General features: G+C 44.0%; 2 protein-coding genes across 2 annotated transcripts; one reads left to right on the top strand and one right to left on the bottom strand.

Annotated features, from left to right (window-relative positions):
• Positions 1 to 437: 437 nt before the first annotated feature.
• Positions 438 to 22,375, bottom strand: supt5h (SPT5 homolog, DSIF elongation factor subunit). Its single transcript, XM_073482806.1, is given in 32 exon segments — positions 438 to 1,118; positions 1,709 to 1,804; positions 3,510 to 3,707; positions 4,418 to 4,586; positions 4,978 to 5,136; positions 5,290 to 5,395; positions 5,525 to 5,652; positions 6,488 to 6,590; positions 6,697 to 6,810; positions 8,504 to 8,588; positions 9,541 to 9,658; positions 9,895 to 10,010; positions 10,012 to 10,056; positions 10,177 to 10,323; positions 10,553 to 10,576; positions 10,579 to 10,710; positions 10,942 to 11,078; positions 11,364 to 11,454; positions 11,703 to 11,808; positions 11,998 to 12,068; positions 12,154 to 12,243; positions 12,844 to 13,095; positions 14,581 to 14,649; positions 14,799 to 14,829; positions 14,932 to 14,997; positions 15,649 to 15,717; positions 16,619 to 16,688; positions 16,789 to 16,800; positions 21,220 to 21,288; positions 21,430 to 21,586; positions 21,782 to 21,879; positions 22,106 to 22,375. Coding segments are annotated over 31 exon segments (3,258 nt in total). The 5' UTR covers positions 21,869 to 21,879; positions 22,106 to 22,375; the 3' UTR covers positions 438 to 977.
• Positions 22,376 to 23,039: 664 nt separating this feature from the next.
• triap1 (TP53 regulated inhibitor of apoptosis 1) lies at positions 23,040 to 24,104 on the top strand. The gene has a single exon (XM_073487766.1). It carries the CDS (start codon positions 23,063 to 23,065, stop codon positions 23,570 to 23,572), a length of 510 nt encoding a protein of 169 aa, XP_073343867.1. The 5' UTR covers positions 23,040 to 23,062; the 3' UTR covers positions 23,573 to 24,104.
• Positions 24,105 to 24,664: the final 560 nt, after the last annotated feature.

Raw genomic sequence — 24,664 nt, 5'->3', positions numbered from 1 at the left:
AAGCTCATTGGTTCCTGATGAGTGAAGTCTGAAAGTACTGAGACTAAAGGCTCATTTATGCTCTTCTGTCTGTACTCTGCGTTCATTTCATCCGTGTTTCTGAACGTTTTCTGAAATCTCACGGACCGATGGAGCAGCACCAACAGTAGTCGTAGGGAGCAGTTGACAGTTTAAGGAAAAGACACGACCAGAAGTTTTAAACATCTGTATGATGTAACTTCACTCAGGCACAGAGACAAACGCCGGAGGACTGTGTGAGACTGTTACATATCGTTTGTACGTGAAAGGAGCATAAATCAGCCTTAACATGAAACATCTTCATTTTAAGAAATACCTGTGCAGGTGTGGACAGGGCCTGCCTTTCTTTTCATGGATGAATCGCTGCAGCTCGCCCCTGCTGAGCCACGAGGCTACAAATCCACATGTAGACAAACGGATCAACTGGTTCACAGTTTATTGACAAGTTACACTTAGTTTTTTTTAACCTTCCTCCACCCAGAAAAAAAAAACCAAAAGTACTGACAGAACATTGAGAAAAGCACTAAAAACAGATGGACTACTGAGAAAACAGTAAAGCTAACGAAAAATTAAAAAACAAAAGGAGCCGAGGAGAGAGAGAGAGCGAGAGAGAGCGAGAGCGAGAGCGAGAGCGAGAGCGAGAGCGAGAGCGAGAGAGAGAGAGAGAGAGAGAGAGAGAGACCTGCTGGACTAATGATGCTCCGACACAGAAACTGGTTTACAGAGAGAGAGAGAGGAATGTTTGTCAGTCTGATTCCTCCTACGTCAACACGTCACCTCCTGCTAATCTGCTCCGTCTGTCTGTTGATTAACAGGTGATAAAAAGTCCCAACACGTCCGTCTGTGTTTGAATGTGGCCGTGCAGCCGACAGTATTCTGGTTACAGTCCTCTGTGTGTGTGTGTGTGTTCCTGTTCGGTGCGTCTCTGCGTTGTGTTTGTCGGACTCTCTGTCGGCCTCTCAGTGCTCGAGGCGTCCCAGGAACCTCAGGTTGAGGATCTTCAGCTGGTCGTCCAGCTCCATGCGGACGATGCCGTCGTCTCCGTCGATGCTCAGCAGGATGCCCGTCGCCTCGCGGTCCTCTCCCAGAATCACCTTCACCTGGACGCACGGAGACAAACAGCTCAACATCAGCGACAGGTGGTGACAGATTGACCACATTAAGAATAAAACAGGAAATAATGAAGCTTTTAGATGTTATTCTTCCAGAGACTCTTAAACTAAACACATCTGACATGTTTTAGGTTCCTTTACATTTTGGCCTCACATCAACATGCAAACACTTTTCTAAGGCAACTAAAATTTGAGATTTTGCGACATGCAAGTTTCAGCATCGTGTGGCGGGATTTGTTTTTTAAAATGGAGGGGGAGAATATCCGTAGAAGTGTGGACATGGCCTAAAACCTCACACATCCAGACTATCTAACGCCTCAAGAAGCAGTTTGTGTTGAACATCAGAACGTCAAGAGTATTTTATGGGCTGTAATATGCTTCAATATTTGAAAAATATTCTCAACACTGTGATGTTGATTCATTGGCCAACGACACATCGTCAGTAACATAAAAACATCACACGACAGCCTGAAACAATCTGGGGAACAGACGGGTAATTAAGCAGAGCTAACAGATGTGACGGCGACGTGCCGCCTGAACTGAAGGAAAATGGAGGACGATGTTGGTGGAACCGTTACCTTGTTGTTCTTGGTGGGAGTGACGGGCTCCAGGTGATCACTGCTGATACTGACCACCTTCTCCGACTCCTGCATGAACACTGAACACATGCCTCCCTACACACGCACACACACACACACACACACACAATGCTGTCATTGCAGAACACATTAAACACATTTTTTAGGCCGATACACATCTTGATCCGTGCGATACATCAGCTTAAGTTAAGAACTGAGACAAAGCTCTGACGTCAACACGACCTGTTAATAAACTGTTCTTCTTGTCTTCAGCGTTTCTGTTACACAATCTGTAATTAACTGGCTTTAAGACAATGCAGCCTTAATGTGGCGAGACTGCAGAGTTTTTTTCAGGTGTGGGTGTCTCTTAGAGTCGAGGTTACACTACAAGAGAACCGGTTGCTACGACGTGTTGTTCGACCGTGTCAGCAATAAAAACTAAAATTATAAATCGTTTCAGTTATTTTCAAGCAAAAATGTCAACATTTCTCTGGTCTGAGCTTCTCAAACGAGAGCATCTGCTGCTTTTCTTTGTCCTTCGTGACAGTAACCGTCTCCACTGACGCACGAGAGGACGAAGTTCTTCTTGGACCAACAGCATCTCGGACAGGACGACTCTGAGACCGTGTTTTCAAAATCCAGGACTGGAAAAATGCTGTTTGTCTTATATAAATATTGGGTGTGTTTGGTGTTTGGTGAGAACTTGGTTCGACTCACTGAGCAACAACATCTGCAGCCCTGAGAGGCCGTATCGTGTTGCTAGCTGACAGATACATTGATTTTAGTACAAACACAATCAGTCACATAGATTTGGTTTTGTTCTCAGAGGATTCGGCTCACTTACAGCCCGGGTTCCCGCATTTTAATTTTTAAAGATTTGGAGCTTATTTCCTGGTTACTCAAGACATCTGTGAGAAAAAGCAGGAGGGTTTTGAAGTTTTGGTCCAGCAAATATCTGCCGTGGTGCAGCCCGTGGAAACCGGAGGTCCGGACCTTCTCCGACCTTCTCCGACAGTGTCATAAGATCACTGTTGTAGTGACCCGTCTTGACTTTATATGTCCTGTTTAACCACTTCTCTAAAATAAAAACATATTCAGTTTACCATCATGCGACACAGAAAAGCAACATGTCTTTTTTTTTTTTTTTTTTACTTGAAAAAAACTCTTTCACGGTATGATAATATATTGATTCTTCGGACAACGACACAATATTTGTGAATATCACGTCTGCAGCGATGTGATTTTGACTGGATCATTCAGGCGATCAACATGAGACGATATTCATCCGCCCATTTAACACCGAAACAGAAGAAGCTGCCATCGCTGTCTTTCAACACTAAGTATCTAAGTAATGACAGTAAAGTTCACTTTAAATTGACTCCACTGAGGCACATAAACCAACAAGAATGGTCAACAAAACATAACATTCAGCTCGCGGAGACAAAACTATTTATTTTTTGCTGGTTACCATTCTAAGCTTCAGCCTGCAGCCTCTTACGCTGCATTAGCCGAGCAGCGAGTGGACATTTTTCTCCACTCGGAGCTGAACAAATCATATTATTTCAACTTCCTCTTAATTTCAGCCTATCATTGTTGAAACTGATCAGCTGATGTTCATCGCATTGTCTTTTTGTTGGCCGCTGTTTTTACCTGCCTGGCACTGGCACGGTTCCATATTTAGGAGGGTTAGTCTGATGTTGACGTCACAGTTTGTCGGTCAGTCTGTGAACACCGAAGCAAATGTTCCTGTCTGAACTCTGATCTGATGATGTCGTATATGTCATGTGACTGTGTTGGTTACCGTGACGCTCCTGATGACGCCGGTCTGTCCCATCAGGTCCATGAAGGAATCCTTCACGCGCACCAGGATGTCGGTGGTCACCCAGTCGCTGCTGCCCTGCTCGATGTTGGATCCCGGGGTGTGAGGGTTGTAACCTCCAGGTGAGGGCGCTCCGGGCGTCATGGGACTGTAGCCCACAGGACTGGGGCTAGGACTGGCCTGTGGAGGAGTCACCATCACAAACATATTAAAGGGGAAGCTGAAGGAAGCACAAATGCTGAAGTACATGGACTTGTGAAGATGTTGAATTGACTGGAGGAGCCCAAAAACAGACGGTCTCATACGTGTTTCACTTGTAACTCGCATTGCTCAGAAATCTGTTTTGAACAGGAGCATTTCCATTTTCATCAATATTTCTCTCATTAAACACACAGGCCGACATCTGTCATCACTTTATTGTTGTTCCACTGCAGCATTTTTTAGTCATATGATACTGAAACCATGACAGAATATAATTACTGTGGAACATAAAAAGATGTCTTTGTTTTGAAATTGTTTGTTTCTAACTCAGAAACTCTGGACGACATTAGAGGGGAAAACCACTGTTATCTGTGTTTTAGTACAGTCATCAGTGAAATGAAATCTGAGGTCGGTTCCACTCGCCCGCTGCTAAAAGTTGAAGATTGACCGATGGGTGGACGACATGATATTATTGGTTGAAATCTGTTAGTACAAGATTGCAAAAGCGTTTTGTTTGTTTTTTTCATTTCAGCTCGACGTTAAATAATTTCTGTTTCTTTCCGTTCTCGCTTCATCAGAGTACGTGGTGGTAACGACCCTTAACGATGGTCGTCATCTGACATAAAATGGGGGAAAAAAAGTACGACTTAATTCTGAAATAAATGCATTTCGAGAGCAGTTTCTCCTACCTGATAGGCCATGGGGGAGGGTGTCGGATGGTAGCTGGCTGGAGAATGTGTGTTCTGGTAGCCGACTGGCGAGGGCGCCACCTGGTGGTAGCTCTGAGGACTGGGGCTGGGCTGATAGGAGCCCTGAGGGGACGGGGCCGCATACGGAGAATACTGCTCTGTGTTGTACCTGCACACACACACACACACACACACACACACACACACACACACACACACACACACGTTAAAGTATCAAACATCCAATAAAATGATTTACTGCCGACTGTCCAGTGAAATGAACCTCCAGGTTTATCAGCTTCAAATACTTTCTCTGAGAAAAGTGCCAACTGGAGATGAACGCTCCAAATATTTATCCTCCCATTCATTACCACAATATAAACAGTACAGCTTTATAAAAACTGACAGAGACACGTTGGTGATTTCAGGCCAATATATAATTCTCACATCATGTTTACACCAAAAAAGGACAAAAAAATTCTACTTTCACCATCAGACAAAAAAAACAACCTCTGAGCGAAAGAAAGAACAATGTGTCTGCAATATCTGTTGATACTCACATAGCAGGTGTGCCAGGTGTCTGAGGGTTGTACTGAGGGTTGACCTGTGGAGACGGGACTTCTGGGTAACCCGGGGTCTGGGGGTTGGGGGTGCCTCCGTAGCCCTGAGGGGACGGGGAGGGCTCGTCATCGTAGCCGAAGTCGTACTCCTCTTCGTTCCTGGAGAGAAGATGCAAACGTTTACACAAACACGAAATTAAGAGTGACAAATAAAAAAGGCTCATACCTTTAAAATAAGTGTGTGTGTGTGTGTGTGTGTGTGTGTGTGTGTGTGTGTGTGTGTGTGTGTGTGTGTGTGTGTGTGTGTGTTACCTGGAAGGTGTGTTGGGGTTGCTGGGGTCCCAGGCTCCGCTCTGACCCGGCGTCCTGCTCCCATCATGCAGCGGTGTCTGAGAGCCGTAATGAGGCGTACGGCTTCCTGTTAGAGGGCAGAGAAGGAACACTTTCAGTCACAAGGGATTGTGGGTAATAACTTAGTGTTTTCTACATGTTGAAATGTGTCATTAGTGAATCAGTCACTTGTATATGTGCACCGACAGCGTCTTACCATCGTGCAGCGGCGTCTGAGACCCGTACATGGGTGTTCTGGAGCCGGTACCGTACATGGGAGTCTGGGAGCCGTACATGGGAGTCCGTCCATGGGTGGATGTCTGTCCACTGTGTCTCTTGGCTCCCCTGGAGGGACGGAGCAGAGACAGGTCGGGAGATTAATGTGAGGTTAGAAACTCTTGATCATAAATTGGGTTTCTGGGAGACAAACTGACAGTAACCAGAAAATGAAGATGGTAAAAGAGAACAGGGCCGATCGTCCATTACAATTCCACTGAAAGTAGATGTGCATCATCAATAAATCACTGAGCAGCCCTGAAAAGGAGGAAGAGGAGGAGGAGGAGGAGGAGGAGGAAGAAGGAAGAAGAAGGAAGAAGAAGAACAAAGAAGAAGGAGGAGGAGAAGAAGAACAAAGAAGAAGAAGGAAGAAGAAGGAGGAGGGGAGGAGGAGGAGAAGAAGGAGGAAGAAGAAGAAGAAGAAAGAAGGAGGAGGAAAGAAGGAGAAGAAGAAGAAGAAAGAAGAAGGAGAAGAAGAAGAAAGAAGAAGAAAGAAGAAGAAGGAGAAGAAGAAGAAAGAAGAAGGAGAAGAAGAAGAAGGAGAAGGAGAAGGAAGAAGAAGGAGGGGGAGGAGGAAGAAGAAGAAGGAGAAGAAGAACAAAGAAGGAGGAGGAAAGAAGGAGGGGAGGAGGAGGAGGAGAAGAAGGAAGAAGAAGAAGAAGAAGAAGAAGGAGGAGGGGGAGGAGGAGAAGAAGGAGGAAGGAGAAGAAGAAGAAGAAGGAGGTGGTGAAGAAGGAGGAAGAGGAAGAAGAAGAAGAAGAAGAAGAAGAAGAAGAAGAAGAAGAAGAAGAAGGAGGAGGAGGAAGAAGAAGGAGGAAGAAGAAGGAGAAGAAGAAGGAGAAGGAGAAGAAGAAGAAGAAGAAGGAGAACAGATGGATACAGGACCGTGTGTTTGGGTACGTACATGGTAGTTAAGCGCTGTCGGTCTACAGAGATGGTCTGACAGGTGGAGTGCAGCTCCACTCTGGCTGTGGACTCCGTTGCATCCTTCACCACACCAATGTAACCTGGGAAATGTAGGCACATGATGAGTAGTTAGTTTCTAAATGAGAACATTTTGATGGAGCGGATCACTCTCTTAAACCTGTGACACTGATGAAAACCGGTGCTTACCTTTGTAGGGACCCTGGGAGATGCGGACCGTCTGACCAATCAGCTCGTTGTCTCTTCGTCCTCTGCCCCGCCCCATGCCTCCTCCACCTCCTCCTCCTCCTCTCTGAGGAGCACCTGCACCACAACACAAACACCTGCCTCAAACACTGCTGACACAGCGACTTCTCTCTTCTCCTGCAGCAGGTGGCTGCTTTACTAACAACAGTGACAGAGCTGCGGCAGTTAGCCTGTCATCAATATATAAAAGATATATGTGAATATAAATAACAGAACATTATTCACAAATTATTTTGGTTAACTCATCCGTCGTTTGTCATTTTTAAAGCCAAAATTTGTTTGAACAAGCACTTCATTTCTAAACAGCCCTGTTAATGGAGGATTTGGCGGCACCTCCCGCCTCTGATCAACTGAACATGTTTGAGTTGTATTTCCAGCTGGAGCCAAACAGAGCAGATCAAGAGCTGATAGAGAGGCCGATGACCGAGCAAACAAACGACAGCGATGGATCTGCTGGATGAACTCAATGAGCTGTCACGTGTTGTGAAACTACGGATGAGTTTCCAGGCACTTTGATTGCACAGGTGTGGCGTCACAACAACGAACAAACGCAACGACAGAGAGGATCGTTTTCCTTTCCTTTATCACAGAAGACTATTCGCATGCTTCATCGGTGTTCGTCGATAACTGGAGGCAGATTTCAGCAGGTTTCTCAGAGATATAAAACAAAGCGACAGGAAAAACTACAAAGATCAAATGAGACGATGTAAAAATGAAGGATCCTGATGCTGCGGTGGAGAAAACTGTTCTGGGTCTGCTGTCTGAAATGCTGACATTCACACGAGTAAACACTCAGACAACAGTGTAAATTGAGCACAGTCATGTTTATGCTTAAGCACCGGGTGAAAAAATTTAGCATATTATAAATATTCAGAACAGCCTTTTGAAACTGCTGATCACGTCCCTTTGATAAACAAATCTGATTTTAATACCACTGACATCCTGGTGGAGGCTGTGTAGCATTAAGCAGCATTGTTTTCATTAGTTACGGATGTTTCAGTGCAAATCATCTCACCGCAGTTAATAGACCAGCTGACATATTGCTCACATCCTTGTAAAAACCTGTTACTGCAGCCTCACCCGGTTCCTAAAAGCTCAAGTTATGGTTGTCGAGTGTGTTCAGTGGAAAGCATCCAGCAGCCTGACATTGATTAAGCTGGGCCTTCTTCATATGAAACATCTCTGCAGGCCTGTGTCCACACAACGGTGTTTTCTGAGCGTCTCTTTTCAGCAGCTTGCTGCCGCTCTGAGCGCTTCTCGTTGGATATCTGGCACTGGTGATGTCACTGTCACGCCTTTTTTCTTGCCGTCATCATTAAACTTATTGTCAACCATTCATCATGGCGCTCCTGAGGCGTCAGCCCTTTTCCTGCCCGAAAAAAACATTTGGACACGGGCCCTCAGTCAGTTCTGACTCCGGACGCAGCAGAAGCCTCCTGAGAGGATGTCAAAGCTTTATAAGTTCCCACTGTTGCATTCACTTGTGTTTATGTATGAACTCTTCCGTCACATTAACCGGTGGAAGCCTGTGGAAGTTGTTTCAAGTAGTTTTAAAGAAACAAGATTTAAACACAGCTGCTTTAAGTCTACAGGAACAAGCAGCAGACGCCAACAAAGCTATAAAAAAGCCACCATTATTATTCTCTACCGAGCTCCTTCACGATATCGTCTCCTGGAAAGAGTTTTGTTTTCCCACCACAGCAGCGACCCTCCCCTCAGGGCTGAATCATGATTGATTTCTGGCACTTACCTCCTCCGCCGTGGTGCATGGGGCTGCTGATCCGAGGGCTCATTGGAGCAAATCCTCCCACTGTGAAGTTGGTCACGTCTCTGGGCTGAAGAGAAAAAATGTCAGTGTGAAAATACAGAAGTTTGAGAGTTTGTAGTTCGATCGATCATCACTGTACGTGCAAATAATCAACTGTTTTAGTTCTAGCAGAGGCTGCCACAGACACAAGTACTTATTTTACATTTAAACACAACTTGAAATGATGTCATGCTCATGGTGACAGTCTGATGGGTATTAAATATTATCATTTATTAGCCAAAGACACTAAAAACACTGGAGGCAACAACATCAGAGTTAACTCTGAACTCTTCCCCTTTATCTTAATTAAATTTCATCATGCAGTAATGTGAAGGGAAAAACTCTTGGCCAATAGGAGCCCAGCGTCACATATCACACAATCACCTAAGAAATGATCCTAAAACACAGAATAAGTTTGTATTTTTGCACTTTCAGTTCTCTTGTCTCAAAGTCACTGGGTTTTTTGATGTCTGAAATATTGTCTGTGGTTTATGAGAGCTTAAGATATTTGGATGATTTTGAATTTAATTTAATTATAAAGCTCTTCATGTGTTAAAAACGGTTAGCGGTTGCTAACAAGTGTCTAAATGAGACTACAGAGGTTGTCGGGGACATTAAACGTCCTCACAGCGAACACGGAGACTCATCTACTCACTAGTCCGTCTTTACAGGCCACTTTAGTTACACACTGTTCTGACTCTGACTTTACAACTTGTACGTTGATCAGTTTATAGTAAAGTATATATTTATGGTATAGTGCAGTAGGAAGCTTTGACAGCTTAGCGTTAGCTTTTTACACTTAGTGACTGCATTCATGCTTAAAAAAAATTTATAAGAGTGTTTGTGGTGGAGATCATCTTGCGTTTGCCACAGAGCTTATTTTTCTGCAATAATCCAAAATGAGGGAACCAGGGCGACGCTAACTTCAGGGTCAGCCAACAAAAATACGTCATCCCTGCCGCTCTTGACGTCGTGCTGACCTTGGATCCACCAGCCAACACCAGGTGCCTGGTCTTGCACACGAACATGCCTCCGTTCTCCACCAACTTCTTACAGTGGAGGAAGGCGAAGCCTCGAAACAGGTGACGGATCTCGCCCCTCACGGCCCTGCAGGAGAAACACACATGTCAAATAGAGTTATCTTAAGACTTTGGTTTAGAAAATTAATTCCAGAAGTCCTGAATCACTGATGATATGTTCAATCATTTCAACAGCTGTCTAAATAAAGGTTGGATATAAATCAAGCATTGTGAAGTTTTAGAAGTAAACATTTTATCAGCTGCAAATCTCACTTGATTAAGATATAAATATTTAACAGAAGCAGACAAAAGAACTCTGCGGTCCTGACCGAGTGCGGCCCGTCGATGACTTTAACGATATCCTTGACGTGGATGTTGTTCTGCTCTGAGTCCAGAGCCACGGCGAAGCGGTTGTCCTTCCTGCGGTTCACCGGCCTGATGTCGCACCGTCAGCACCTTCCCGTGCATGTTCAACACCTGAGAGGACACACGAGTCAGTCACTGAACGTGAATGTGAACTGAATCTTTGACTCAAAGAAGAACTGGCTTCATGTTCCTTGTGCAGATAAGCTTTCATGCCTCGGAGGAGACTATTACCTGAAACGTCTCTCTCTCCAGTCGGACGATGACTCCGACCGTCTGTGGGTCCAGCTGGACCAGCTCACCCCACTCATGCTGTCCTCCTGCATCGACGCCGGACGCCGTCTCTGAGCAGAGCTGTAGGTCTCTGGGCAACACCTTCAACTGTGCACACACACACACACACACACAGGGTGAGACGTCAAATAAGACATAAAAACAATTCCCTTGTGATAGTTTCTGTACATATCCATCCATATGTTTTTTATTTATTAGGTCAGACAGGCTGAACAACAACTAAATCACGACCCACAGACCTCAACTTTTAATAACTTCTAAGACTTAGTTTCACCAACCAGAACTCACTAACAAGGTGAACAGACAGAGCAGGTACCTCGTGCATGGTGAGGTCGGAGAACACAGGATGACAAAGTTCTCCTCCACTCTGACGATGAGGCCGGTGTCGCCCTCGTATCGCCCGGCGATCACCTTCACGTGGTCGCCCATCCTGAAATATTTTTTCAACTCGTGAGCCGGAAACTCCAGAGGGTCCTGCGAGATCACACACAGCCGGGAGACCAGGTTCAGTTTCAAACCATCACAGTGGAGACATCAGCAGTTACAGTCAATTAATAATTCAAAACCTGACTTTGAAAGCTTGCAGGTTTGGGATTAACAGCATGTCAATGAGATGAGGGATCTCACATGTTAAGAAAGGTAAGTGTGTGTGTGTGTGTGTGTGTGTGTGTGTGTGTGTGTGTGTGTGTGTGTGTGTGTGTGTACCTTCAAGTCTTCATGTTTGGGCATGATGGTGATCTTGTTGCCGTCCACACTGAGGATTTTTCCCTGCAGGTTGATCAACTCGCCCTCACACACCTCCACGTTGTCACCGGCCTGCAGGTTGTGTTCACGCTCCTTACCTGCACACGCACATGCACGCACACACACACACATTGATTTGTTTTAGGCAGAGGACACTTTACTGGCATCTTTAACTGTGACCTTTAACCTTCCATATTATAATTCATCATGAGTTTAATAAAAATGATTTGGTGTACATTCCCAGCCGGCGTCGGCTTCACAAGAGCTCAGCTGTTATAAAAATGTAGATAAAACTGCCAAATAAATAAAAACAGGCTGATTTTTTTATTGAATTCCAGGTTTTTACTGCATTTTTAAGTTCTAGTTTAGTAACAAATCTTTACCTGACTCGGTGACCACCTCCAGGTCGATTCCTTCGGGCTGGTCTTCAAACTTCTCCAGCTCTGACAGAGTGGGCTTCACGCCGTCCGTGATCTGTCGGAGAGAAACCAGCTGCTGAGGGGAGTTTCTACACACTAACCCTTTAAATCTTTCAGCTGAAGTTTAACATTTAAATCAAAAGACTTGAAAAGACATGAAAACAGCAGTTTGTTTGAGTCTCATCAGGACTCGTTAAACACTCAACAATGAAGGGGTTTTCTCAGGACAAGTCCTCTTGTGTTTTCAGAGTAACGGGGCAGCGTTAGGTATCATAGTATTCTGACAGGAAAGAGCCTCCTCACCACAGCCGACATGGCGAAACTCTTGAACAGGAATCCTTTGCGGCTGTAGCGGTTGCCCTCAAAGATCATGAAGTCTCCGTCATGGCTGACCTCGCCACCGAGGGACCTGTCAATCAAATCATCATCTGTTACCTTAAACTGAAACTATTAACTGCATCGTTTTTATTAAAAAATCCAGATTACTTTCAAAAATAGAGTAGAAAACCTCATGTATCAGGGATTCATAGATTCAGTCACAATGGTGTGTGTGTGTGTGTGTGTGTGTGTGTGTGTGTGTGTGTGTGTGTGTGTGTACCTTATCTTCTCAGCGTCAAACAGCCTCTGAGCAGGTCTCTTGAACTTCTTCCTCTTGGCGAACCAGTCTTTCTACAGGACACAGACGGACGATGTGTCAGTCAACTTTCACCTCAGTGTGTCCAGAGTTAAGTGTGTTAACGTGTGTTCGTCCTACCAGGCTCATCTTGGCTTTGATGCGGTCCAGGTCAATACGAGGGATCATCTTCAGGGAGATGGTGTTCTGGCTCGGCTCCACGTAGTCCACCTGGAGACCGAAGGGAAAAACACGACAGAACAAGTCCGTTATTGACCTTGTAAGAAGTATTTTGCCTCAATAATCAGAACTGTATTGTCTATTTATTCATCAGTTATCATTCAGATGATTGTGTCCAATCAAATCTGATCATTAATTAAGTCTCGGACCAATTAGAGAGAATAAACTGAATATCTTTGGGTTATTTGAGGACGAAACACCAATCGACATTTTACACTGTTTAAAACAACTAATCGATGAATCTAGAAAATGATCAACAGATGAATCGAAAATGAAAATACTCATTAGCTGTAGTCCTACTTCTGATGTCTCGATCCAAAAAATCAATACCTAAAGTTTTTATTTGACTTACTAATCAATAATTGTTCAGCCTTAAATACATGGTTAGAATTAATATGTATTATATTTGTCATTCATGTATATATTTTTAACAAGCAGTACGACAAACGCTTCAGTGTCAACACCTGTTGACTCACCTGATGATTCATTTCTGTTTAATTTTAAACCTTTCTCGTGTGTTTTGCCACATCTTTAATCTCATTTGACTTTTTAGGAACTGCAGTTGCAGTGTTTCGTGTCGTCAGTCGGTACCTGAGCGATGTCGTCCTTGTACAGGCCTCTCTTCAGCCGGACCCAGGACTTAGGCTTCAGGTTGGTGACCTCTTTGACGACCTTCAGGACGTCCGTCATCTCTTTGATGGGGACCATCTGCTGGTTCCACAGGCCCATCCTCAGGTTGCCGATGCCTTCGATGGCCGACTTGACGTGTGTCTGTTTGTACGACTCCACGTAGATGTAACCTTTGACGTGATCCGGGGCGACCACGGACTTGATCTGCAGAGGCTGTGGGGTGGAGGAGGGTGGAGCAGTTACAACAGTCTTTATTATCATATTATAAAAGGCAGGCGGCAACTTCCTGGATCCATTCTTACTGAACGCTCATCACTATACACAAGACTTCAACACTTTATCCAATGTCATGAATGAACTGAACATTTTGTTCTGCAGCAGTTGTGTCTCTGCAGATAAAAGCAGTCTGGCAAGAATCTCTTATAATCTCACACTCAGTAAGAAAAATCTTGAGGGTTGTGTAACGAAAGTCCCTTTAACGCAACGTAAGAGAAACAATACAATGGAGTCTCACAGCATTCTGCTTTCCTTCTGCCTCCTGCTCAGTTTTTAAAATTGGCGAGGAGATCGAAAGTAAGATCTCTAAAGGCCCGAAAACAAACCAACAGCGAGTGCTGGCAACGTTACTCAAACAACAATATATTACATATTACTAGTTACCTTCATTTTAACGTAATGTATTACAATAATGAATATCCTTGGACTCGGGGATGAGCAGCAGACAGGATCACAGACACAACAGACCCGCTGCCTCACATACTGAAGGATCTGGATCGTTCCCTGGGCTCCACTGGATCATTGCTCTCCTGTTTTACTCTCTCCTTATATCTGTATTTCTGTAAAATCTGATGCCTCTTCACTCTGATGTTCTCTGTTTTACTGCTAATCATCTTGTGTGTCCTCCTCCAGGTCACCACGATGGACAGGAGGTCGTGTGGCTCAGGCACCACTTGTCGAGGCCTCGGCCTGCTCGTCCTCCTGGATCCACACACTTTACATGTATTATAACTTGTAGCAGATATTCTGTCAATGCAACTTGCAAACTGTGATCTTGTTGCTCTGTTCTGTACATGTGACACCTATTGCACGTCTGTCCGTCCTGAGAGGGATCCTCCTCTGAGGCTCCTCCTGAGGTTCTTCCATTCCCCCTTATGTTACTCCGTTAGCGCTAAAAGTAATAAATTACTGCAACACGTTGCTGACAACAGATCGGTCAAGGAACTTAACATTAAGGGGCAAAGACTTTTCAGGGTTTCTCCCAGGAGATTAGTGATCAGACAATGTCAGCGCTGCCAAGATTCGGCCTCCCTGAACCAACAAACAAATACAATAATATTGCTGTGACTTACTGAGGCAGGAAAAAAACTGGCAGAAATATAAACAAACTTGTTATGTTGCACCCAAATTAAAACCTGCTTTCACTCAGCGGTAAACAGCCTAATAACTTATGCTGTTTTTTCAAGTTTATGTAATTAGAAGAACAAACCCAGCCTTCATTTATGCATCTGGCCGACGGTTCAAAGCTGCTAAATGTTTCAGACAACGATTGTTACGCTGCAGGAGAGCTCTGAACATTGTTCAGTACTCGGCTACATGGAGTCAACGACAAAGCGTTGGTTTAGCTGTGAAATGACGATTCTCAGATATAAAACCAGAATCAGAGTCTTCACAGAAGTGGTGAAAAAATAAACTCCTTACTGTGTCTGTGAACTGGTAGGCAATGAACTTCCTCATCAGTGCGATGGCCGTCGCCCTCTCCTCTCCGATCTAAAGAGACAGAATACGTTGAGGAGGTGAGGAGTGAGCGTGTGTGTGTGTGTGTGTGTGTGTGTGTGTGTGTGTGTGTGTGTGTGTGTGTGTGTGTGTTTTCTGGTTGTGTCGACACACGTGTGTATGTATCTTCAGAGGACACACACCTTACACTTGACCGTCCACAGGTTGGGATCCCTGACGACGACAAAGAAAGTTCAGAAACATTAAAACAACTCGATCGTCTAGAAAAAACACTTTGTGATCTCTGATCTGATTGGTGGATGAGTCGTCACATACTTGACACCAGGAAGTAGCTGCTGCTGGGTGATGTCATCAGAGAGCTCCTCGGACCCTCCGGAGTAACTGCGCACCACAGAAGAAGAAGAAAAACAAGATGTTGATCAACTTCAACTGTTTTCAGCAAAATAAAGCATCAAGTTAAACAGAAACCTTTTCCAGAGAACATTTAGCCGTTTCTTAAGGGAAGGAATCGCTCTGCCTTAATTTTGTTGCTCTATATTTTGTCAATTCTGGACGTCTTTTCTTACATTTCATACATATTTATCTGCGATTTTGCTGGAAATATCTTCTATCTTTTTATCCATCTTTAGAAACCAGAATCCTGACTGAATTAAGAGCCATGTGACTGAATAAATGGTTCTGAGGCTGTTTAGCTACAGAATAATCAGCTGCCACATCACGGTCGGCACATGATAACATCATATATTCACATACAGGCCCGGTTCTTTCTGAAGCTGACGAGAAATAAAGACACTGAGAATTTCTGTGTCTACATTTGTGAGCAACAGCAACTTTCAGAAACACGACCGTAGATGAACTTTGGTCTCAATCCTGAATGAAAAAACAAAAGTTAAACACTTAATGGTTGTGTAAGAGCTATAATCAGACTCTTCAGGGGAGCGGACTCAGTCCATAAACATCTGTTTTGTGAAGTAACAGATATTCACAGCTATGATGTTGTTTTTTACAAGGCCAAGGAACAAAGATACTCACTGCTCCCCTGTTGAGGACTTGGCGTATTTCCTCATGTAGTATTCACCCAGCGCCTCCTCTCTGGAGTCTCTGCAAAACACAGCACACACAGTTCGACTTAAACAAAAGCTGCTTCTGCTTTTCATTAACTGCATTTCATGTGAACAGTATCCTACTGCAAGCAAAACATTTTGTTGACTTACTGCTGTTAATGCTGCTTGTTAATGAGTCTGCAGCACCTAAAATTACTCGTTAAGTTTTATTTGAACTGTGCTAAATTTCCTGCAAATCATCAAAATACAACACGACAATCCATCCGCTCCTGTTGTGTGTACGTGAGGTCATTGGTTGATGGAGATAAACAGCAACACCTCGTGACAATGTGCGGCGGAGCAGAGACACAGGTGACAGTCGTCAGAGAGAGACGGGCATTAAAAAAGGTACCACAAGAAAAATTACATTACAAAAAGCAAGAACACAAATGTTTCCAATGGGGAAATATTTCAACGCCTTTTTCTCTTGTGAATTACAGTGTGTCATCATCATCATCATCATCATCAAACTCTACGTTTTTAAAATACTACACAGTCTAATACCAGACGGTGTTGTGAAGTTTTGGGGAGTTTAAATAATGTTCCAGGACAACACAAGAAAACTGGTCAACTGTTTTCCAGGTTTTCCAGGACGCATGGGAACGCTGTCATCGCTACGGTTGGACAGATTTTAAGGTTGTGAAGCTTTTGAAGACCGTCAACGTTCGCAGGGTGAAACCGTTGATGAAGAAGACGACACAAAGGTTGAAAGGTGAAACGATGGAGGACCATGTGGGGAACATGTTGGACTTCTGTTAGTTGATTGCATTAATGTGAGGAAGGTTACAGTCTCATCATTGCTGCATTGACATTTGAGTCACATGTTGAGTCCATTTGTGTTTAAAATCCACTGAACACATTTAAACATCAGGAAAAGCAGACGTCGAGGCGTTTGTTACCTCCAGAGGTTCTGCAGCCGTCTGGATCCAGAGTGATCTTCATCCAGCACCACATGATCGATGTTGGACACTGAGGAGAGAGGACGGGGTTGTTATATTCCAACTAAATCTAATTTAGATTAATTTGATCAAACAAATTATTGTTGGTGCTGAACAAAGAGTAGACTTACTTTCAGCCTCCTCTGCTCAGGATGGACCAGTGACAGAGGAAGGAGAGGAAGAGGAGAATAAAGGAAGAGGCGAGAAGAAGAGCAGGAGCAGAGATGAGATAAAAGCCATAAATGAAGGATAAATGAAATAAAAGAAAAGAAGAGAAGTTGTAAGGAGTGAGTGCAGAGGGACAGTCGGAGAATAGGAGCAAAGAGGAGAAGAAATGAGAAAGAAGAAGCAAAGAAAGAAAACAGAAACAAAAGAAAAAAGGAAGGAAGAGACGGAAAGAAAAACAGAGTGAAGAGATATAAGAACAAAGGAGGACATTATTGAGAGGTAAGTAAACGGATGACAAGAAAAGGCGAGGAGAAGAAGAAACAACAGGATTAAGGCAAAGCAGCAGCAGCAGAGGGAAAGAGGAAGATGAAGAGGAGGATGAGGAGGAGGTGAGGACAGAAGCCAAAAGACATTGTCATCAGGGCAGAGCACACAGGAGCAGAGTCAGGCAGCAGCAGCAACACAAAGCATGATGGGAGAAAGAAACAACAGAAAAACAAACAGATTAACGGTGAGCGTCGAGCACAGAGAAGCATGAGGCCAGTGAAGGTTCAATGTGGTTCAAGGAGACGTTCAGTAGAAACAAAACTCAGCGACTGTTCAACACGACGCTGACGACCCCAACAACGTGTCCGTCCGTCTGTCTACACTGTCCGACTTCCTGTCTCTCAGATCAAATCCCCCCCAAAGCAGACATTGATTTTACCGACGCTAAACATGTCACATTTTACAAACACACTAAACAGTAACCAGTATAGGCGACTTCTTTGTCCCCAGACTCCCTTAACAAATGTGTCAGTTTAGTGAGTTGTTGAGTTGGAGACACTTTATAAACTGTGTGAAACTCTGTCTCTGACTGATTCTGACTTATTTGTTCCTTCTTGTAAATTCAGCAAATGTTCTCCATGAACTTCTTTCTGTGTTTGTGTAGAAAACACGTTTGTCCCAGTGGTGCGCGTGTTGACTTCATATGAAGCGGCGAATCACCCAGGGCGGTGTTAATACCAGGCGTAAGCAGGCTGTCACGCGGACGGGAGGAATATGTCACTCTAAGTATTGTTATTTCTGTGAATCAGCAGAGAACAACTTGTACATCTCCACCCACATTTTCTGGCTCGTGCCACCGATTGGCTCAGCCGTCTGAACCGCCGACAGAGACGTTGCTACCGAAACACCAGTTTTTGCTTTTGTTTCTACTGTTCATCTTCCTTTGGTGATAGTATGCATTACCATGTGCCACATAAAAAGCTTCAACCACATCTGTTAGTCCAGACATTTTCAATAACAACATGGCAGTGTCTACCAGGCAGCAGGGTCGGGCAAATGATCACACTTGGTTCTTACAACAGATCCAGACTACGACTGAAACATTGTCTAGGACTGAAGGTCAAACCTCTGGCTGCAGAATAACACTCTACACGTTAATGTGAGTTTTTGTTTCACGTCAACATCGAACTGACTTCTTCACATCTGGTTTTATCCAACAATAAAATGATTAAAATCACATTTAAATTGAATTAGTGAGATCAGTGCAACTGCAACTAACAATTGTATGTGAATATTGTTTTTGGAGCCAAACAACTGTCGTGAACAGTTTGGACTTTGTAAAGTGAGTTGTTCAGGGAGCCAATAATGGATTTGCCCTCAGTGCCTCCTCACATGAAGCTTCACGCTCCCACACACAGCTGTGCCGAGATGGGGTGGGGTTAATACATTCTGGGACATGGGTTTTATCAAATGGATGGAACTGATACTCCGTTTGCTTCAGATACACATGGATATAAATGGAAACATCAGAGCAGGAGAGGATCTGGAGTAGATTTACCGTTAACTGAAGAGGACATGCATGACAGAGAGGAACACCGATAAGACAGAGAGAGTTCAGTCAGACAACACTCATGTTCAGCTGCATCACATCAGGTTCATGACTCATCACTTCACAGTAAAAGCTGGTCGGAGCTTCAAGGGTTGAGAGCCCAAAAGCCTCCGTCAGTATGTTAAAAGTCAGAAACAAACACAGTCTGACTTTTTGTCTCCTATTAGCGACTCTGAACCGAAACTCAAGAGTGTCTACAGGTGACGACTATCGATGTGACGGCCGTCACTCTCCTCTCAAACATTGTTATATCTACGTAGCTTCCTGATGGGGATAAATGAGAAGATATTATGCGACAGGGACTGCGATTGAATCGGGAATTGACAATAATGAATTTTACTTCATTAGTGTTTTTAAAAGTATTAATATTTCAAGTTTATATGAAGTTTCAGGTCTCTCAGGTGGGACTGGGTACCTGGAACTACACACAGGTACACAACAGCTCCTTTCAGCCAGGACTTCACTCTCCCATCATCTCAGCTGTCAAACACAACCAGCAGTGCTTCAAAAGAGGAAGCTGTTCAAAACCCTGGACGCAGCTGAGGAGACGGTTTTTACTGCGAGCACTGATGGAATATCAGCACAGTAATATTAAAACTATAAACAACGGTCAGCAGGAGCTTTAATAACAGACAGAGGGAAGCATTACGTTGATGCAGCGTCTCGTCTGCCTGATCCAAAGAGGAATAAACACTGGCAGTTGTGTTATGTTGTTGTCACTACAGCTGCATACTGTAACATGTCCCTGTGAATAGTATGCAATTCAATTTAATACGAAGATTAGGAACATACTTAATAACCTCACATCCTGTTAGAGCGTCCTGATGAGGATGTTGGTCAGGAATTGTGGACGCAGTTTTGGCTAACGATGTTCACGTCGTCTTCAGGCCATCAAACACGACACGACGACACGAACGTCGACTCTTCAGCTTTTAGATAAATCTGATGTTTGACCAGCTGTTTCGTCAGATTAGACGAGTCACTGACGTAATTTTGTCCCCTTAAAGGAGCACTACGTAGTTTTAGAGAAGAAATTCAACCTGAGAATGTTAATATTTACAATATCAACGAGGTAATAACATAAAACTTTTTCCAGAAGTGAATAAACAAGCTGTTCTCAGAGGAAACACTGTTCGAAGCTAGAAAAGTGGCAGGGTCCGCCACATATAAACAAAGTAAAACAGTACAAAGTGTGTTGTCCTTTAAGGTCAGTTTGTTTATTCAGTCATGAAAACAAAGAGTTTGATTATTTAGTTTGTTTAGACAGAAAAAATATCAGCCAATGAAGATCTTTGTCTTCTCATTAACATTTCTTCACCAAAATTACAGAATGCTCCTTTAAAATTGAGTTCGGTATCCAACACTGCTGTCAGGACATAATATTTTGTTTAGCGTTTGTTCAACCAAACCCTTCCTGACATTTGAGACATTTTAAGACCTTTAGAGAGCTTAAATTAAAATAATAACGGGGGATTTAAAACGCAATCATTACATCCGGAGCTTATTTTGTTTCCAACAAGGTAAAAAAAGGCTCAACAGACTCTCAGAACAGCAGATGTTGGATGTTACATAAACAACATTTATCACTTCTGATGCCGACTCACGGTCGTGACTAACTGACACACCTAAACGGGGCGGAGCCACCGTTCATGTTCGACGGCACACCTGTTGCTGTGTCGTGTCAGCGTGTGTGCTGTGAGAGCGTTGGACGCTTTCTGTGGGAAAAAAACATCTAACATCTTCTTACAAAAACAAACTGTCGGGTTCATATTCAGTTTGAAAACAAACAAATTCTGCACCCAAGCAGAAAGATGTCCACATCAGGAAACTGAGCCAGCGACTGAAAGATTACCATCTGTGTCGAAATGTGATTTATGATCCAACCAGTGGAGGCAGACTAAATGTTCAGTTTTATATGTTTTAGCCCATTAGCTACAAATGAAGCAGACTTGTTCCATCGCCAAAGAATGTTTCCATTTGAACTTTTCCTCCTTTTTGCTCAGAGACTCGCCTCGAGGACTGAATCCATCAGAGTAGTTAGTTGTACTGTTTTTTGGGCATGTGGTACAAGTTTAATACAAGCTTGTTTTGTAAAAGTCTGACTCCAGTTATTAAATCAAAGACAAACATCATCAGTTCAGTTTGTTGAACTGAACTTGTTTGCTGCTGACAACTTTTTCACTCTGATCAACTTCTTCTCTCACACATGTGCAAGTTGTTTGTCAGGGTGTACTGAAATGAAGTGAAACCAGTGGCGACGTAACATAAAACACATTTAGAAACACTGCAGCATGCTTTGGGAAATGGGCAGCAGGAATGTGTTGTTGGCGTGATTTGTGGAAAATGGGCTAAAACACTGGTGTGGTCCTTTAATCAAAGCTCAGTTTTACTGAAAACATCCATCTAAACAACAAGAGTTTGGCTGGATTTGTTGATTTCACATAAACGCCACATTTCATGAGTGTGTGTCTCTGCAGTGTGAGATAATAAAAACCTCTGAACAGGTCGAGTTCCTCACCTTTCTCCAGAATATCTTCAGCTCCTTCCTCCCACTGATCCTCTTCATCATCCTCCTCATCGTCCACATCTAGACAGAGAGGAATGAAGCAGAAGGACAGAAGACAAAAACTGTGTTAAAGCTCACTTTATCTCTGAAGAGCAACAGGTGCCTCGTGGAAAAGCAGCAACAGCTTAACAATAAAGGGTTGACGGAGCAGGAGGCTTGTACCGGCTTCATCCAGGATGAAGCCTCCATGTCTGGGCTTCTTTCTGGGACGATCCTCATCCTCCTCCTCTTCCTCCTCATCATACTCCTCCTCATCCTCCAGGTCCTCCCCCTCCTCCTCTGCTACCTTGTCGCTGCCCTGGGGGCTGGCCGGCTCTTCCTGATGACGGATCAACACAAAACTATCAATAAAGTTCACAATATTCTCCATATCCTCTTTATAATAACTTGTGTTCGTGTGCTTTTATAGCTGGTGTGACTGAAACTCCTCCAGCGGTGCTACTCTGAGCAATTCATCACAGTGTTTACCTGAGCCCACGGGGGAGTTAGCATAACTAGCTAGCGGTTAGCATACCTCATTCTCCTCCACCTCCTCGGCCTCTCCGTCGCTGCTGCGGTCGCTCTGGTTGTCGGAGAAGTCGCTGTCCTCGCTGTCAGACATCTTGTAACCCCCTGAGCGGACGACAGCAGCGCAATTAACACAAAACCACCGTTCTTAAGTTTGAATCAAACCAGCTAACAGCTAACATTAAGCTAGCAGCGCCGAAACATCCGGCCACAACAATCAGGATGGCCTAGCAAAGCATGCTAATGTAGTTAGCATTGATGTAATGTTCCGCATATCTCAAGAACAGTTGCAATCAAATGTTAGCCGATCAGCTCCGCGACGGCTTCTTACCTGCTTCCACTCCCGCCTCGGTTTAATATCCTGTTCGTTGATCAATAAACGTAAATATCAGCCCAGTTCGACACTCTGGTGCCTCTCACGTCTTCTTGGAGAACCGCGAGATTTCGGAACTGCGCAAATGTCTCGCGAGTTTTGGACAGCGGCTGGGTCAAAAGAGAAGAGGTGTCACTCCCCATCTATTTATCGAAACCACTTGCAGGTAGACTGTTTCCATTTTCATCCAGAAAATTATTGTTGCAGATATTTTTTATATTTTCATAGAAAAATTACAGAAAGCATGACAACCCTCACTCATATAAATTAAATAATAAAATAACTACATAAGTAAAACCACAACATCAGGTTTTATCTGTGAATAAGCACTTGATTCATTCACCAACAACAGTCACGTCCTCTGTGTTTTTTCTGGGTCTTTGATATCTTAATCTTAATATCTGTCGTATCATTAAAATAAACAATTATATATAATTTACAAATTTAGTTATTTCACTTTTAACCAGCAATGAAATTCTTTTCAAACCATCTATTACCAATTGTTTATTGGAAAGTTGCAGTTGATGTTCATAATTTTTCATAAATGGTTAATAAATACTGTGTAGTTCATTTATAAACATTATTTGGCCATTAGAGAGTTGCAGCTGATGTTTTTAACCTTTACAATTGCTTAATAAATGTTTTATGAACCATGTCATTGTTTCTTAACAGTAAAATGACTTAACTAAATCAAATAAACTGTAAATTTACCATTTATTAATGATGGTTATTATAAAGTGTTACCCATGTTAAAGGGTTCTTTTGAGCAAAGAAATAAGTTTAATAAATTGAAGTCAAATTTAGCCATAGTTGTGTTTCATAGATGTTATTTCCTAAGTGATTATTGGTCAAAATGCAGAGAAATGCACAGATTCATACTACAGTCTTCAAACTGTTGCATGGCAACGGGGGTGCATGACCTCAGTGTTTCTAAAACCCTGGCTAAAGCCTTGCTCATGGGCTTCACTTCAGCAGCTGAAAGGCACAAAAGACAACACCGAGTCTGTAGTTACTCAGAGTGATCCCTCCCGCTCAACACGCTATCTCTGCTACGTCGTGACGCCGCAACGTGCGACGCCGCTCTCAAACCAGCCAATCGCATCGCGCGGCTCAAGGAGAGTCGCAGAGCGCTTCCTGCCGCTGCCGCCGAGCACAGCTGAAGAAAACCCGCAGCGTCTCGTCTCCTCGTCTCCGGCGGACATGAACAGCGTCGGGGAGGCCTGCACCGACCTGAAGCGGGAGTACGACCAGTGCTTCAACCGCTGGTTCGCCGAGAAGTTCCTGAAGGGGGACCGGAGCGGCGACCCGTGCACCGAGAGCTTCCGGAAGTACCAGCGCTGCGTGCAGAAGGCCATCAAGGAGAAGGACATCCCGATCGACGGGGTGGACTTCATGGGCCCCAACAAGGACAAGCCCGAGAGCTGATGCAGAGCAAAACATCCGTGCTAGTGCCGATGCACCCTGCTGAGCGTGGCGTGCGTCCACGAGGCCCACTGAGCATGCGCAGACGCGGAGACGATGCCGCAGTAGTGGATGAGGAGACTGGACCCGGAACACTGAGCGGATCCCAGAACAGAAGATCTGTTTTGGGTTTAATTTAGCTTTTTCTTGTCACATCAGCTGCTTACACGTGATCGATGACGGAAGCCTGCTGAGACAATTAATCGATTAATCAATCACAAACATGGATCTGCAGCCATCAGACACCGAGAGCATCCAGAACCTCCTCCGGCTGCAGCTCCTGCATGTGGAGACCTGCTGCTCCGTGGACGTCTCTGGACACTCGGGGACGTCACCGTGGACTCAGGAGGAGACACGAGCACTGGATCGATGGATCAATAACGACTGATCGCTTCCTGCCTGCAGCAGCTAGTTGAATGCACTGTTGAGTTTCATGACGCGTAGCTGATCGTTCACTTCTGTCTTTAAAAATAATAAAGGTTTTTGTCTCGAATTACTTTTTTATGTTTGTTTCTCTTTCTTTAAGTTGTCGCGTCTCTGACGGGTCAAAGGTCGTCTGGAAGCGGCGCTGCACCTTTTTAATTGAGGCTCTGGATCATTTCCAGTTGGGTCTGATGTTTCCAGCCTCTGACGTGCAGCAGAGTTACTACACGACAACGTTAACGGCGTCATTAAGGTTTTATTTGGAGTTTGTTTGTTTTCATTTCCACAGAGCGTTTTACTGCTGCGTAACAACGAGCTGCTGACTCACAGCCGCCGCTGCCGGCGTCCTGCTCCACTCACTGTCATGACGCTTTGTTTTGTTTCAGTTCACAGGTTTTTAATGAAACGACAGAATACAGAAGAGAAATGAGATTTATGAGACGCATTGTTGTGATTATAGAATAAAAAGTTTTCCTCTGACAGCTCGTTCTTCTTGTTGACTGAAGAAGTAAAGACTTTATTACTGAATCTCAATCAATGGGTTGATTCGAGGGGGGAACTGAATCTGCCTGTAAAGTAAAGTCAAGTGCCTCAAAATTGTACTTGAGTAAAAGTACTTAGTTACGTTCCACC

Source organism: Pagrus major, chromosome 2 (genome assembly GCF_040436345.1).
Source record: "Pagrus major chromosome 2, Pma_NU_1.0".
NCBI lineage: Eukaryota > Metazoa > Chordata > Actinopteri > Spariformes > Sparidae > Pagrus > Pagrus major.
The sequence above is the reverse complement of the archived record's forward strand: the minus strand, read 5'-3'. Positions and strand labels throughout refer to the sequence as shown.